The sequence below is a fragment of the Eucalyptus grandis genome, chromosome 8 (assembly GCF_016545825.1).
Source record: "Eucalyptus grandis isolate ANBG69807.140 chromosome 8, ASM1654582v1, whole genome shotgun sequence".
NCBI classification, from domain to species: Eukaryota; Viridiplantae; Streptophyta; class Magnoliopsida; order Myrtales; family Myrtaceae; genus Eucalyptus; species Eucalyptus grandis.
In genome coordinates this window covers 42,166,949-42,181,410 of record NC_052619.1, presented here as the reverse complement: position 1 = coordinate 42,181,410, position 14,462 = coordinate 42,166,949, and the positions used below count along the sequence as shown (strand labels likewise).

The 14,462-nt window shown below is 38.5% G+C and overlaps 3 protein-coding genes across 3 annotated transcripts; 2 read left to right on the top strand and 1 right to left on the bottom strand.

The window, feature by feature from the left end:
- Positions 1-253: 253 nt before the first annotated feature.
- Positions 254-1,472, top strand: LOC104417211 (epsin-3). Its single transcript, XM_018860907.2, has 3 exons — positions 254-377; positions 474-635; positions 753-1,472. The coding sequence occupies exons 1-3, from the start codon at positions 307-309 to the stop codon at positions 1,327-1,329; spliced, it is 810 nt and encodes a 269-aa protein (XP_018716452.2). The 5' UTR covers positions 254-306; the 3' UTR covers positions 1,330-1,472.
- Positions 1,473-1,600: 128 nt separating this feature from the next.
- LOC104414478 (60S ribosomal protein L14-1) lies at positions 1,601-3,620 on the bottom strand. Its single transcript, XM_010025616.3, has 5 exons — positions 3,473-3,620; positions 3,241-3,342; positions 2,369-2,498; positions 2,165-2,277; positions 1,601-1,921 (listed from the first exon to the last, which is right to left on the bottom strand). The coding sequence occupies exons 1-5, from the start codon at positions 3,473-3,475 to the stop codon at positions 1,865-1,867; spliced, it is 405 nt and encodes a 134-aa protein (XP_010023918.1). The 5' UTR covers positions 3,476-3,620; the 3' UTR covers positions 1,601-1,864.
- An 8,077-nt stretch (positions 3,621-11,697) lies between these two features.
- On the top strand, positions 11,698-12,527 carry LOC104414477 (dCTP pyrophosphatase 1). Its single transcript, XM_010025615.3, has 2 exons — positions 11,698-11,866; positions 12,150-12,527. Exons 1-2 carry the CDS (start codon positions 11,726-11,728, stop codon positions 12,444-12,446), a joined length of 438 nt encoding a protein of 145 aa, XP_010023917.1. The 5' UTR covers positions 11,698-11,725; the 3' UTR covers positions 12,447-12,527.
- Positions 12,528-14,462: the final 1,935 nt, after the last annotated feature.

Sequence of the window (14,462 nt, the reverse complement as noted above, 5' to 3'; positions counted from 1 at the left end):
TGAAGATTTCTGTTTCTCCTCTTTTGGAAAGTTATGGAGAACCTGTTGCTTGACCAGGTTAAAAAGCAGGCATCATCATTTCTACAGGAGAAGTACAAAGCTGCTAGGCTGGCCTTAACTGATGTTACTCAAGCAGAACTGTATGTCCCCCCTCTATCTCTCACCTATTTTTATTAATATTATGACCTTTCTATTGCACAAAGAGCTTTTAGGGCCGTCCACTTACTTCCGTTCTTCTTTTTCAAAAATTTAAGCTTGGCGGAGGATGTAACGAACAATGATCCATTGAGCCCGGATGCGAGAACGATGACTCAAATCGCCGAGGCATCCTATGATATAGACGATTACTGGAGAGTTGTTGACGTTCTCCATAGAAGGTATTGTCAAGATCTGTCTTTGATTGTTACAATCAGTATTAATATAGCATCACATAAAGACACAATTACTAATACTCCCTCTATCACCAATTGCAGACTGCAGAGCATCGATTGGAAGCAGTGGAGGCAATCCTACAAGACTCTGGTCCTCCTCGACTTCTTGCTAACACATGGTCCCGAGGAATTTGCAGAAGAATTTGAAGGTGATGTCACCATTATCGAGGAGCTCGGTGCCTTTCAATATGTTGATGAAAAAGGGTAAATTTTAAGCAATGCCTCGACTTATTTCACTGCCGTGGCGATTTGCAACCGTGATATATACACCTGCTTAAGTTTTCTGGTTTTTGCGTCTTCCCTCTTTTTTCCATGTCTCAGATTCAACTGGGGCGGCAACATGCACAAGAAAGCTGAGCAAATAGTAAAACTTCTGGGAGACCGAGAAGCTCTCAAGAAAGCTCGCCTGAAAGCTCTGAAAATAACAAAGGAAATACAAGGATTTGGGAGTTCCACCTCGTCTCCATCATCACGATCTTCTTGTTCTAATTCTGAAACGTTGAGGACGTGGTCCTTCGGCTCTAGCTCTGCAAGTTCCACCTGGAATGAGGCCAACGATCCATGCAGGCTCGACCAATTTTCCCCGAGAAAGGAATTTAAAGAGGGTTACTATCAAGGAAGAACAAAGGATGACGATACTAGCGATTTCTTGTCTAAAACTGAGAACCGATCACACCGGTGGAATCACCACGCCACCAAAGAAATAAAGTCCTTGCTTGATCCAAAAGACCCTTATCCTGAGCAGAAAAATGGTCTGGTGAGCGGGATTTGCTCGAAGCTGGCCGCTTTGAGTCCGAGGAAAGCAAATGGTACCGAAAAGAATGCATTCAGGAGTTTGTCCGATGCTGGAAAGGCAATGAGGAAGAACTATGAACGACAATTTTCGATTGGATATTGAGCATTATGCTATTAGCCAGGTCTGCCTATTCAAGAGTTATTCATAAATTGTAGTTCACACAATTTTTCATGGTATATACAGAATCGCATTCATCCTGGACAGATACACACGGGAGTAAGTCCCGTGTTTTGTGAGTTATATAGATCCATCACAGAGAAGGCGTGTTAACAATGCAGAACTTAATTACGTTGTGCTTACTTCTGAGCTTCGAGCTACCTGTGTGGTTGCACAATTGTGAATTGTCCAAGGGAAAAACATTACTTGCAATTAATGAAGCAAAGCTCATTTCTGTCGCAACAAACATTAAAAGAAAACAAGAAAAACAAGAGACCTGTGACATTTCATATGATGTTGATAGAGAATAAACATGTCCCAAAACACATAATCTTCCATTAAGTGCACTCGATAAAGTTATGAAATACAATAGACCATCAGATGCTTCTAAACTCTAGTAAAAGCAACAGGTAACAATCCGTTTAAAGCAATGCTACATCTTCCAAAAACTCTTGGCCCGCAAGACGCAAGAAACTCATGCTTAGGATGCGCTCTCCTTCTTGAGCTTTGCCAGTTCTTGCCTGATCAATCCACCTCTCTGCACAAACATATGTTACAACGTCATCAGTTTCAACAACGAACATAAATGAGGAACCCAGTAAACAGCATCAGTGGACACTTTGGGAGGCCAAAAAAAATAAAAAAAGAGGGTGAAACAGTATGAACCGTGGAACGTGTGACTAATCATAATCAGATAAAGAGATGAAGCAACAAGGACCAAATAAAAAATATAGAGCAACCAAAAGCGACGTAAGAAATCCCAGAAGACTTCATCACCAACCTTAATTTTGGCCAACATGAGCTTAAATCTGTCAAAATCATTAAGGGATGCCCTTTTCTTCTGAACAATAAGTTTCCTCCCCCAAGAACTCTTATCCCACTTACCCTGGACATCTGCAATGACGAAATAAGTTTGTCATAGTGCACATGGCAATGAATCCTTAAAAATTATGCTTATTCAGAATTTGAGTAAAAGTATGCCTACCAGCCTCCTGCATAGCCTTAATGAGAGTGCTCTTCCTCGGAACCCTCTTGATATCGATCTTGATATCAGTGAGCGAGAGCCTCTTAAAGTTCATCTGCGACCTGACCATGTCAGGTGCATCGACAAGAGCCTGGGACAAGCAAATCAAAGCTTCAGACTTAGTAATAGTATCTGGGGACATGTTTGGTGCAAAAAGAGAAACAAATGTAGCATGGGAAAGTCTGAACAACGCATTGCTAAGATCTTTCTAGAAATGCTGAAGCAAACATATGATTACCACCATGGCAATGTGAAACAAGGAAGAGACTGATGTCCCAAGTAAGGATTCTTTGCAACCAAGAACAATTAAGTCGGGCGCTCAGCATCCACGGAACACGAATGTCAAGAATGATGCCAAAGAAATTACTTCTCGGGGGAAAGCAATCGAGTGGATCTTTTCAGATGTTTGTGAACAGAATCCGACAACAAAGCGTCCAGCAAATATCCCCATAAAACTGGGAAAACTTTCATTCGCACAATGCAATCTAAATTGACACAGCCAATTTGAAAACCAACGGTGTCCAAAGCTTCTATTTCTAGTAGTTTGGCTCCCTACCTACTAAAACTGATGACTTTTTCCATGAGCACATCGACAACAAAGGCATTATAAATGTGTCCCAACCATCCTCAAATCACTCCGAAGCAGCTGAAAGAATCAAACCCATCATAGAACTACACCATCCCTATGCAATTAAATCTTCACCCGCATCATATATTAGTAAATCTAGATTACCCAAGAAAAGAAAACTTCAACCCAGCTACGTAATCACACGACACAACAAACACCAAAGCAAGAAAGGAATAAAAGAGAGCTCAAGAACTGGGAAACGCACTCTGTTCTGGTCGACCACATCGACGATGACGACGAGTCTGCCGTAATCCTTGCCGTAGTTGATCAGCGCAACCCTGCCGATCTCTATGTACCTCTTGAACGGCTACCAAAAAACCAAGAAAAAGCAAAAACACAAAAACAAATCAGTGGGCAGTAAAGATTACGCGAAAGAAGGGTTTGCGATTCGTGGGTTTTCGTGGCGGAAGACGAGGCTTCATGGAAAGAGGGCTCACCATCTTTGCCGGGGCGTGAGGAGTGTGTGCTGGTGTGCGAGCAGAGATCGGCGGAGAGAGACCGGGAGAGGAAAGATGAACGAGAAGAGAGTGCAGACGGCGCTAGGGTTTGGGTTTCAGTTCTTATTTGGAGACGACGATGGAGATGGAGGATTCTGAGCCGTTCGATCTTAGGGCTTTTTCCGCCGCATGGAGGGCCCAAAATTGTTTTTTTTTTTTTTGGGAACGAAATGGAGGGCCCAAATTGAGAGACGGGCTTTTTAACTTTTGTATCGAGGGTTTGGGGTTTGACGTCAGATTTTTGGTTGATTTGGACCGCCACCAAATAAGTAGGTGTTCCATAGTAATAGGGATAAGTGAATTGGAGATCTTAAGACATCGTGAAGGCACGATTGAATGCTAAAAATTTCAAAAGGTATACTTAAGTCCTAAAAATATCACAAAGGTTGGTGCAATCAATGTACAATTAAGTCTTAAAATTTGTTGACATTTTCCATTTACAAATTGGACGGAGTTAATGAATGGACTTAATTGTTTTTTCCAAAGTCTTTAGAACTCAATTCAATTTCTTGACGAGCTTAAGGACTTTCCATTACACTTATCTTAAAGTATTATGATCCAACAAATTTTCTTTTTTAATCTATTTTTTGTTATTTCTTTCAATCAGTAATTCAGCCATTATTTTATTTTTCAAGTTGGGTCAAGTCTAACGGGCTAGAGCCCACACAACCACTAAAGAAATGTTGTGATAGGACAACTGCATTATTTCACCCGTGTCACGGCGTCGTGAGTAATGTCATTCATAACAATTCTATTGGATCACAGGCCTGATGAGTTTGCATGCGCTAGTGGGTACATGGATTGTGGTTTTAGCCTTGTTGGGCCTCATTTAGGTCCAATTTATTTCCGGGCTCGATCTCTTGGTCCATAATTTTAGTTGGCCCTTTGAGCCCAACTGAACCTATCTATCGGGTTTGATCACAATCACCACCTCCATTAGTATTGATAATAGTGGTCAAAGATGGTCATTAACTACTAGAAGGTCTGGTCATGGAACGGCCTCGTTTCGTCGAATAATGCTGCCAAAACCACAGGTGCAATTTCTTCAAAGGCAATACACGTAATTTCACATGATTAGGAATCTTGTTTGGGATCTCCCATTCCGTCTATCTATTTCGCACAAATCTTAAAGAAAAATGTAAGCTCGGCCGGAAGAAGAGCTTGGTATGGTTGAGAAAAAGCCACCCATTTTGAGATTTCAAGCTTTGATTTGGCAATCAAAAGTTCAATGTGTCAAGAATGATAAAAAGGAAAAAAAAAAGTTGTAAGGACAAATGCAATCTTAGGTTTCATCTGTTTTCGAGGAAAATGAATAATTTAAAAAATATTTTTCTTAAAATAATCGTTATATTATTTACAAAAATGAACATGGGAAATTTTTTTCATTGTCCATAAAAGTGTTTAGATAGAAATTGTTGTTGATAATAAGGATATTTTTAATTCACTAATTATTTCAAGAGATACAAACGGTCTTCTTTTGGAAAATAATTTTTCAAATCACTCATTTTCCGCCAAACAAATGAAACCTTATATAAAATAGTACCTCGATATTTAATTCCTTTTTTTTGTAGTTTTTGGAGAATGTTTGACATTTAACCCTGGGGAATATGGGATCCTTCGCATTTAGTCAAAGACATTAATGGTTATGCTTATGCCAAGAACAATAAAAATGATTATTTATGATGACGAAGGAAAGTCGCGTCAGTTCTCAAACTTTTCCTCGTAGTGGGAATGAAGAGATAATGACGGAGGAAATCGTTTCGGTTCTCAACTTTTCCTAGTAGTGGTAATGAAGAGATGCAAAGTTCCTTTCTCGTGAAGGCAAATTCGGCATCAAAAAAATTCCATGCTGACTCATAGGGATTCCTCCATTTTGCAACACACACACACACACACACACACACACACACACACACATTCTTAAAAATGATTGCTTAAAATAATTAATCAATGAAAAACATTTTCACTACTGATAATGACTCATATTTAAAAATTTCTTGTGGACAATGAAAATATTTTTTATTCAATCCCTTTTCATAGGCAATACTGTTGGGAAATTTATCAAAACAATTTAAAACCTATTGCAATTTTTGTAATTCAATCATAATCCTTTTTTTTTTTGTGGCTAATTCAATTATAAACAATTTGCGTTTGTGTCAATTAAGTCAATTGATCAATTTTGACTAGTTAGCGCTGATGTAGATGACGGTCAGCGTCTGTAGACCAACCAACACTAACATGTCAATTTTTTAAACCTGGTGAGGCCTAGCTTGACCTTGCCCAGCGCCACGAGGGTGAGGGCAAGGGTGAGCCTCCCTAGTGGCAAGCAAGATACCTCACTCAACACTAGCATCTGGCCAATTTGGCCATTGGCGAAAGGAAGAAAGAAAGAAAAAATGAAAAAAAGAAAGAGAAAAAAAAAATCAAAAAAATGAAAAAAAATTAACAAATTGACATGTTCGCGATGGCTGGCATTAACGTCAATGCCGACTAACCAAAATTGATCGAATGGAGTGAATTGACATAAATATAAAAATATTTATGATTGAATTGACAAAAAAATGTTTATGATTGAATTGGAAAAATTATAATAGGTTTCAAACTGTTTTGATAATTTTTCCTTATAATTTGGATCATTTATTTTTTCGTGAAATAAATGGGCCCTAATATTTGTATAATCAAAGCTGGTGATTAAAGGTGCCCCGGTGGCCATCCTTCCACGGGGGAGGTTTTAAATCCCCAATGGGGTGAGGACGATTTCAAGCCATAAAAATCTTGGGTATGAATATAATAGGGACCGACAAAAAAAAGTTCAAAGATGCCATAAACATCTTAGGACAAAAAAAAAGTTCAATCAATTTTTTCTTTTTTCATTCTATACGGTGGAAAAGTGGATGTATAAATGCGATAATCCCGGTTAGGCCGATGCCCTCGAGATGAGCATGAAATCATTTCTATCTTATCGCATCTTTCCTCGTTGCTTTCACGATCAAAAGCTTTGTTCCTGGAGATCCCCGGTGCTCAAAGCCGAGTTTTAACAATGATTTCTTATCATTGGCGGGCCTAACTATTAGGGCATCAAATGCGACCTCCTTTTTCTTTCTTCATATAAGCAATTCAAGATCGTGCATAGACAAGGAGCACCCAAGATTGACACCCTCTTGTGGAGAATATTTGAAATTCTTCAACATAATTCTTTCATACATTTTTCGGTCAAATACTTTGTCGCCTTTTTCTCTTTCCTTTAGGAATCGAAGAACATCTTGTGAGCGTGGGCGCATATTAATCTCGAGTTCATAAAGATGATCGTATCCAGTAGAAAAGATTTTAGGAAGTCTGCTGAGATAATTGGTATCTTTTTTTTTTTTTTTTTGGGATGCACATGTCACTCGATTGGACCGAGTTGGTCCGTAGTGATAGCGTAAACACTTTCGTGAGCTTGATGGCTCACGAGCTCGCACCGGCCTAGTTTGAGCCGCGAGGGACCGGAGATAAGGATTAGGATTATAGGACTCGGTCGGCCCCGGCTAGGCTAAAGCCAAATGGAGATAAGCGAGGGTCGGGTGTAAGGGCCGCCCACCGGTTGATCAGTTCTAGTGGCGGCGCCTTGGGGAGGGTTTTGGGTGTGTGGAGGGATGTTTTGATTCTTATAGTTAGGGGCCTCCGTCTCAAGATGCAAATTATAGATTTCCTAAGGTGAGGAGGGCGTTTAAGATGTGTATCAATCTTGGAAAGTCTCCTAATTTTTTGTTTTGGTTAATTGAGGCTTCAAGGTTTTAATAAAGCCCCGATTAGGGGTGAGTATGGTCCGAGTTAGGTCGGTCCAACACCTAATTTAAGGACCAATTCACACAGTGTTAGTTCCCAAATTTTTGGACTAAGGATTGACCCTACTGAGCCTGGGACCAAGGACTAAGGATCGAACCGACCCTGCGGGTCATGTTTAGTTCCAAGATTAATCTAGGATAAATCGATTATTTTTTTTTTTTGTTTCATTTTTGTATTTCTTTAAAGGATAGACATACTACTTCAAATTATATATCTATTAATAATGCGATATTGAGTAACCAAATTGTAAACACTAATACATATCAAATATAAATATAAGATAAGACAACAACAAAAATGTCACATTTGCTAAAAACAAGAAACTATAAAAACGAATATGCGAGGCGAGGCTAGCGGTGAGGCGAGTGAATACAGGTGAGCAAAGCAAGTGAAGTGACAAGCGAGGCCAAGGCAGGTGAATGATGCTGAGGTGAGTGAAGAGTTTTTTTTTTTTTTTTTTTTTTGGGTCGAATTTAGGGCTAGGTTTCTTTCTATTTTCTAATTTACACAACAAACCGAACCGCAAAGAGAACATAAGAGGAGGCACTAAGGTTTAGAAGAGTATACAAAAGTATATAAATATATAATATATGTACAAGGTTAGTTTGAGTAGACTAACCCTAAATTCTCAAGACCGAAGATCAACCTGCACAATGTAGGATCTAAGGGTCCTAGGACCAATGACTAATCGAGTCTTATTGGGAACCGGACCATGACCAATCGAGTTGGACTAGTTTAGAGTTGGTCTAGAGTTGGCCTTGGACCAATGCTCACGCTAGCCCCAATTACATCTTGAGTTGCCGTCAATGGAATCCATGTATCAAAATTCCACGTGGCTCCTAAGTGGAATATATGATCACTTGCCACGTGCTATTTAGGATGACCGAATTTCATTGATGAAGATTGATGCCTTATTGGGGTTCTTTTTAAAACTTCTAATAAAATCTAAGTCCTTCATTCTAGCATTTAACACTAGAAGTGTCTTAATAATTGTATGGTACTCATTTGAATACCATACATATTTTTTACCACTTGAGTGTTGCGAATTCTTAAAATTTTTCACTCAAGTGTCATAATATTTTAATTGATCACTGGAGGGTCATAATTTTTCAATTCATCACAAGTGTGAGAAACTCAACGTGGAAGAATATTGTAAAAGTTATGGTAGTAGCAGTCAGCCAAAAGTTTTTTGGAAGCCATGGTATAAGTGATTGACAAAAAAAGAAAAGAAAAGAGTTATGGCGTCGTACATGTTATTATATTTGTGGTACCTTTATCCCTAATTTTGTAAATAGGCGGGCCTAAGCCATAATTTTGTTGTGATATGAGGATCCACCTTGCCCTAGGCTTGCCCATTGATCACCTTTAGTTCATATATATTTTTGGTGACATTCTTTAATTCATAATTAACTAGGGTATTTATTACCAAAGAGATGATATGTAAATCTAAGGATTAATGAAGGGCCGTATTGAGAAATTATTAATAAAGACAAGCCTGAAGGAAAAAAAAAAAAAATCCTTGAGTATAAAAAGTAGTAATGATGTTAAAATACGTGAAGAGGCTAAATCTATTATAGGGGTGATCAGTTCTCGGCCATTTTGGTTCTCATCTAGGAATCACGAATTGGACCAGAGGTTCTCATCTAGAAATCACGAATCGGACCAGAGAGACCAGTTTTCAGTTCCTAAGTGGGCCAATGGAACTGGTCCTTCTTCTTCTTCTTCTTCTTCCTTTTTTTTTTTTTTTAATTTGTTGTTATATTGTAGCCAATGGATTGTTTCATGCCTGAGCTCTTCTTATTGCACGCTCTATCTCTCCGTCTCTTCGTCTCTCTCTAAAGCTAGGGGCTTTTTGAAGCAGTGGCGCCATTTGCTCCAATGGCAATGCCCCCAAATCAAAAGAATAGACGGAGCTGGGAGCTGGGAGCTGCTGTTGCTTGCGATCGAGGATCATTCATGGAATGGAGCTATGCAGTCTCCGTTATGAAGCTTAAGGTTAGGGTTTTTGTAGGTTTTCTTCCTCGGACAATTAAATAGCTTGTTCACGGGAACATTTCAGCGCACACATTGTCATTCATTGCCCTGATTTTTGGCAAGAGAGGGAGGTGAGAGTTGAGCGAGAGGGATGCGAGCAACTCAGGCGAAAAGTTGAGTGAGAAAGTGAGATTTTTTTTTTTTTTTTTGTCAGTCCTACTCTATTCCTACTCTACACTCACTCTCAGATTTTTGCCCTGCTTCTTGCAGAGCGTGGGAGTCGAAATCCACTCCTGAAACTTACGCGCTCCCACCTATCCCTTCTGAGAAGGTGGGGATTTGAACCCCTCACCTTCCCCTTCCATGTTGGAAGGGTGGCCAGAGGGAGGCGACAAAGTGAGGAAGAGGCGAGTTGTGTTTTCGTGCGGATCTGTGACTACGTGTGTGCGTAAGTGGAGTGTGCGAGCAAGAGGGAGGTGATTAGAGTTTTAAGTTTCTTTACCGATTTTTAACAAATAACAAAATTTAAAGAGAATCGGTCCTGTCTAAATCAGCAGTTTCACACATAGAACCAGAAACCTTGGACGGAAAATCACTGGCTTTAAATTGAAATCAGGAGCCGGATTGATATCCTCGGAGCCGCCTAGAATTGGCCACTTTGATTCAATCTAGGCGGTTCCTTCTGCTCACCTCAAATCTATTATAGAGTAAGGTCCAAATAGCAAGTCGATCAGACTTAGAGCTAACTAGCTAGTAGGGCACGATACTGGATAGCGATTTGTAGTTTCTATTAAGAGTTAGCACAGGCCTGGCATTAATGCTTTTTCTTTGGCCTGCCGGATCATACAGGTAAGGTTCCAACCAAACTAAATTGGTCCATACAAGACTGTTCGGGCCTAGTTTGAATTATTTTTTAAAAAATTAAAAATGGATCAATAATTGTTTTTTTCTCCTGAAAATAACTTTTTGCATGTGTGGGCCACCTTTTCAACTTCAACCCATATTTGGATATCAATTCTTGTTCATTTTATTTTAATAATTTTTAAAAATTATTTATGACTTCATCAAAGTGTTTTGAGCGCATACAATGTTATTATAATTATTAATTTTTTTTTAATCTTTAAGCATTAATTTCAGCTAGTCTGGCCCATTTCGGTTATGAGCACCTCAAGCCTAAGTAGGACCAGCTCGAAAAACCACACGCCCTATTCAGACTCGAAATATCGAGTTAGTCCGATTTGTGCTTTTGGGCTCATGATTTGTTTTACTCGGGAAAATGACACAAAATTAATCCCTAAATTTTGACCTAATGTGATCATCGAACTTTTATTTATTCAATGTATTCATACATATTCAATTTAGTTCATGAACTATTTAATATTGTCCATGAATTTAAAATTTATGAAAGGATAATATTGAACTTGTTCATATATTCGAGAGACTAAATTGAACATTTATAAAAAAAATTAAGATCATATCAAACGAATTAAAAATTTAGGAACCACATTATACATAGGGCAAAGTTCATGGTTAGTTTGTGTAGCTTTGTACTATATTTCATTCTTTCCATATTTATTTTGATACTTGTCTACCATTTGCTCTTTCCACGAAACGGCCTTTGAATTATTCTCTTCTATTTCCACATCTGGAAAAGCATTGCCGTCAGCAGCACAATTGCATCAGATTTCAAAAAAAGCACAAACCATGGGACACACATTTCTCTTTTCATGGCCACACCACACATTTTATTGGAGATTCTACTATGCAGCCGCCATGCTATGTACACCTCATTTTAGGAAGGTGTACCGTGCCGACCAAAAATTGAATGAGTGGCCATTTACTCTAGAAGCTTATAGAGTTAGTCAGAGAGAGAAGACTTGTATATAAAGCCACACGAGATACCTTGACTTACTGGGACATTACCCAATGCTCCGTATATATATATATATATCCCGGACAACCACCGAAAGTGCCTGGGATGACCCACCACGGTCAAAAGTTCATGTTCGAACTTGCATCCTCATCTGGTTTGAACTTAAGGCGCCGATTAGTCTGAATAGTAACTAAACCCTACATGAAGTTAGGTTACCTCAAGATGGTTCCGCAATGAAACCGTCAATTCAATTGGTGGCAAAGAAGGCAAATGGGAAGGGAATAGTCTTTGGACGGTTTTGCGAAGAGAAGTTGGCCATTTGCTTTGGAGATGAAGAATCTCATCTCGTAATAAACAAGAGGAGGGCATTTCCCTTTTCCCACTTTCCGCCCTCTCTTTCCCTTTCTAGTTTAATATATCAACTTTATTTTTCCTCAAATGTTCTTCTTTTTCTATGGACGTAAGGGCTATAAATTGGGCATGTGTGGAGGATGGGAGTCTCTAGGGCATAAGAGGAGATGGGAGGTGGAGGAGAAGATAGAGCAGAGGAGGAAGTGGTGGACGTTGGCCTCAAGGACTTGTCCAAGAGACTTGAAGAATTTGCAAGAGCTAGGGACTGGGAAAAGTACCACAGCCCTAGAAATCTCCTCCTCGCCATGGTATCAATCCTTTTCTAGCACTCCTTCATTTGGTTGCCGGTGAATTCATCATATCATGAAAGGTGGAGCCACGAGGTTTAAGTTCGTGATCGAGCCGAGCTCGAGTAGAACAATACCGTGTTGGCTCTAAATGAGTTCGTTACGCCTCGGTGACATGAGAATTTTCTATTTCTCAAAACCGACGGCTTCGATGCACCACTTCCTTTCCGCATGCCGTGTGATGATTTTTCTAGCCTTTCCTTCTTCTTATCGTGACGATCTGTGTTCTTGTTTGCGATCAAAGATCGGGGAGGTGGGAGAGCTGTCGGAGATATTCCAGTGGAGAGGGGAGGTGGACAAGGGGCTGCCCAACTGGGAGGAGGCGGAGAAGGAGCATCTCGGGGAGGAGCTCTCCGACGTGTTGCTCTACCTCGTGAGATTGGCCGACATTTGCGGCATCGACCTCGGCGATGCTGCCGCCAAGAAGATTGTCAAGAACGCCATTAAGTACCCTGCCAACAAGGCCCTCTTCACCGACCAAAAAAAAACAAGGCCCTCTTCTGAAAATCATGTCATCTCTCAAGGCCAAAAGGCCAGTTGATGTACTTTGAGGAGCTCCATATCTTTTGTCATTGAAAAAACACTAGTAGAAAGACTGAATGTTTTCACTTTTGACACTTTACTGAAGAATCGCAAAAGCAATCCTAAACATCTTAACATCTTTCACACCTCATTTAAAATATGTCTTAATAGTAATCAAGAAGTAGGACATAAAATTCATTTAAAAGAGAGAGAACCAAAGCGAAAGAAGAGTAATGAAATTGGAAGGCGTTAAGTTGAAGTTATCATTTGAATGATTTTTTTTTAAACTGCTACTTTGTAAATTTGTCCTACAGATATAATATTTGTTAAATGAATTATGAAGCGTATTTTAGAAATGGGATATCACCAAACAAATCTTAAACCCATCCTATTTGTGCTAATTCAGTTTTAAAAAATTTAATTGTATCGATTAAGTCTTAAACTTTTTCACGTTTCACCAATTGAATCTATCCGGTTAATTTTAACTTGAAATCACTGACAAGGATGTCGAAAGTGTCACGTTGAATGATGGGAACTAACATAGATAAATTTTTAGATTTTAGAAAAAAATTGATTTTTTATTTTTTTTCATTTTCTTTCTTTCTTTTCCTTTTTTTGTTTTTTTCTAACAAGTTTAGCAAGGGCCACTAGCTGACCCTCGTCAATCACATGCAAGGGCTGATGACCCTTGCTAGCCAATGGGTGAGGGCTTCAAGGTTGACTCTCGCCTATGACTAGCAAGGGTTAGCTAGCTTGTGACTGGTGAGGGACAGTCAACCCTTGTTGGGCTTTAAAGAAACAATAAAATAATAAAATTATTCAGCAAGTTTAAAAAAATTATAAAAATTGTCAAAGTCAGCTAGGAATTGTCAAATTGGTGGGTCGAGTCAAAAATGGTTTGATGTAAATTGACTTATTTAGCTCATTTTGACCAATTTCCATTTAATACAAATTTAGCTCAACCCGGTGCATATTGATAAAATACTTACATATTTAACACAATTTAGGAAAACTTATTTTTTATGAATTTTTTTAAATATATTGCTTAAACACTTCCATGTAATACAAATCTAGTGGACAATTTATATAATTTTAAAGAAATTTTCAAAAATGAATTTTTATATTATATATATATATTTTTCCCTTTCTTTCTTTCCTTTTTATTTATTTATTAATTCTAAGTGTAGCGAGGGCCGGCTGACCCTCCTTGGCCGTGAGCGAGGGTTGGGTCCTTGCTTAGATTTGGGAGTGTCATGAAGCCCTTACTAGTCACAGCCCTCATCTAATGGCCTAGTGAGGGGCAACCCTTGCCAAATTCTATAATAAAAAAGAAAAAAAGAAAGAAAAATAACAAATAAAAAATTATAATTTTTTTTTTAGAAAATTAAGAAATAATTAAAGATGACTGGATTTACTTAACTTCGGCCGGCCCTTGCCAGATTTTGTAAAAAAAAAAGAAAAACAAATTATAAAATTATAAAAAAAAATAGAAAATTAAAAAATAATTAAAGATGACCGGATTCACTTAATCTTGTAAGTTAATCCATTTATGACCTACTCAAGCTTGTTTTTAAAATTTAAGATAACTCATATATAACTCACACCATTAAATATGAGTTAAAATTTGAGTTTTAGATCTATTTTGTTACCCACAACGTTAGTGCTTGCCATGCCACGTCGGATATTCAATATCAACATCAACGATTTTTGGCTAAAATTAGTCGGTTAAACTTAATTGACAAAACATAAAACTTTTAGGACAAATTTAAATAAAGTTTTTTGTACAACATGTCTAAAACTTTTTGGACAAATTTCTATTTTAGAAAGCACAATGCCAAAGATTCATGGGACAAACTTGGCCGCATTAACCATTTCGCCCATTTGACCCAAAAATTAAAATTATTCGGCCCATAATAGCCTAAGTATCATTAGCCATGGCAACTGGCATTAAACGAAAACCTTATAACTCGTCAATCCAAACGATCTTGGTAGATGAGCTAGTGGTAAATGGCTCAACTACCTTCCATAAGTTCAC

Excerpts from the sequence above, each read along its gene's own strand:
- LOC104417211 (XM_018860907.2), top strand. The coding sequence starts at position 307 with ATGACTCAAATCGCCGAGGCATCCTATGATATAGACGATTACTGGAGA. Across the intron at positions 378-473 it reads GTTGACGTTCTCCATAGAAG|ACTGCAGAGCATCGATTGGA; the intron begins GTATTGTCAAGA and ends CACCAATTGCAG. Across the intron at positions 636-752 it reads CAATATGTTGATGAAAAAGG|ATTCAACTGGGGCGGCAACA; the intron begins GTAAATTTTAAG and ends TCCATGTCTCAG.
- LOC104414478 (XM_010025616.3), bottom strand. Across the intron at positions 2,499-3,240 it reads ATGTGGTCGACCAGAACAGA|GCTCTTGTCGATGCACCTGA; the intron begins GTGCGTTTCCCA and ends TGCTTGTCCCAG. Across the intron at positions 1,922-2,164 it reads TCATGTTGGCCAAAATTAAG|AGAGGTGGATTGATCAGGCA; the intron begins GTTGGTGATGAA and ends ATGTTTGTGCAG.
- LOC104414477 (XM_010025615.3), top strand. The coding sequence starts at position 11,726 with ATGGGAGGTGGAGGAGAAGATAGAGCAGAGGAGGAAGTGGTGGACGTT. Across the intron at positions 11,867-12,149 it reads GAAATCTCCTCCTCGCCATG|ATCGGGGAGGTGGGAGAGCT; the intron begins GTATCAATCCTT and ends TTGCGATCAAAG.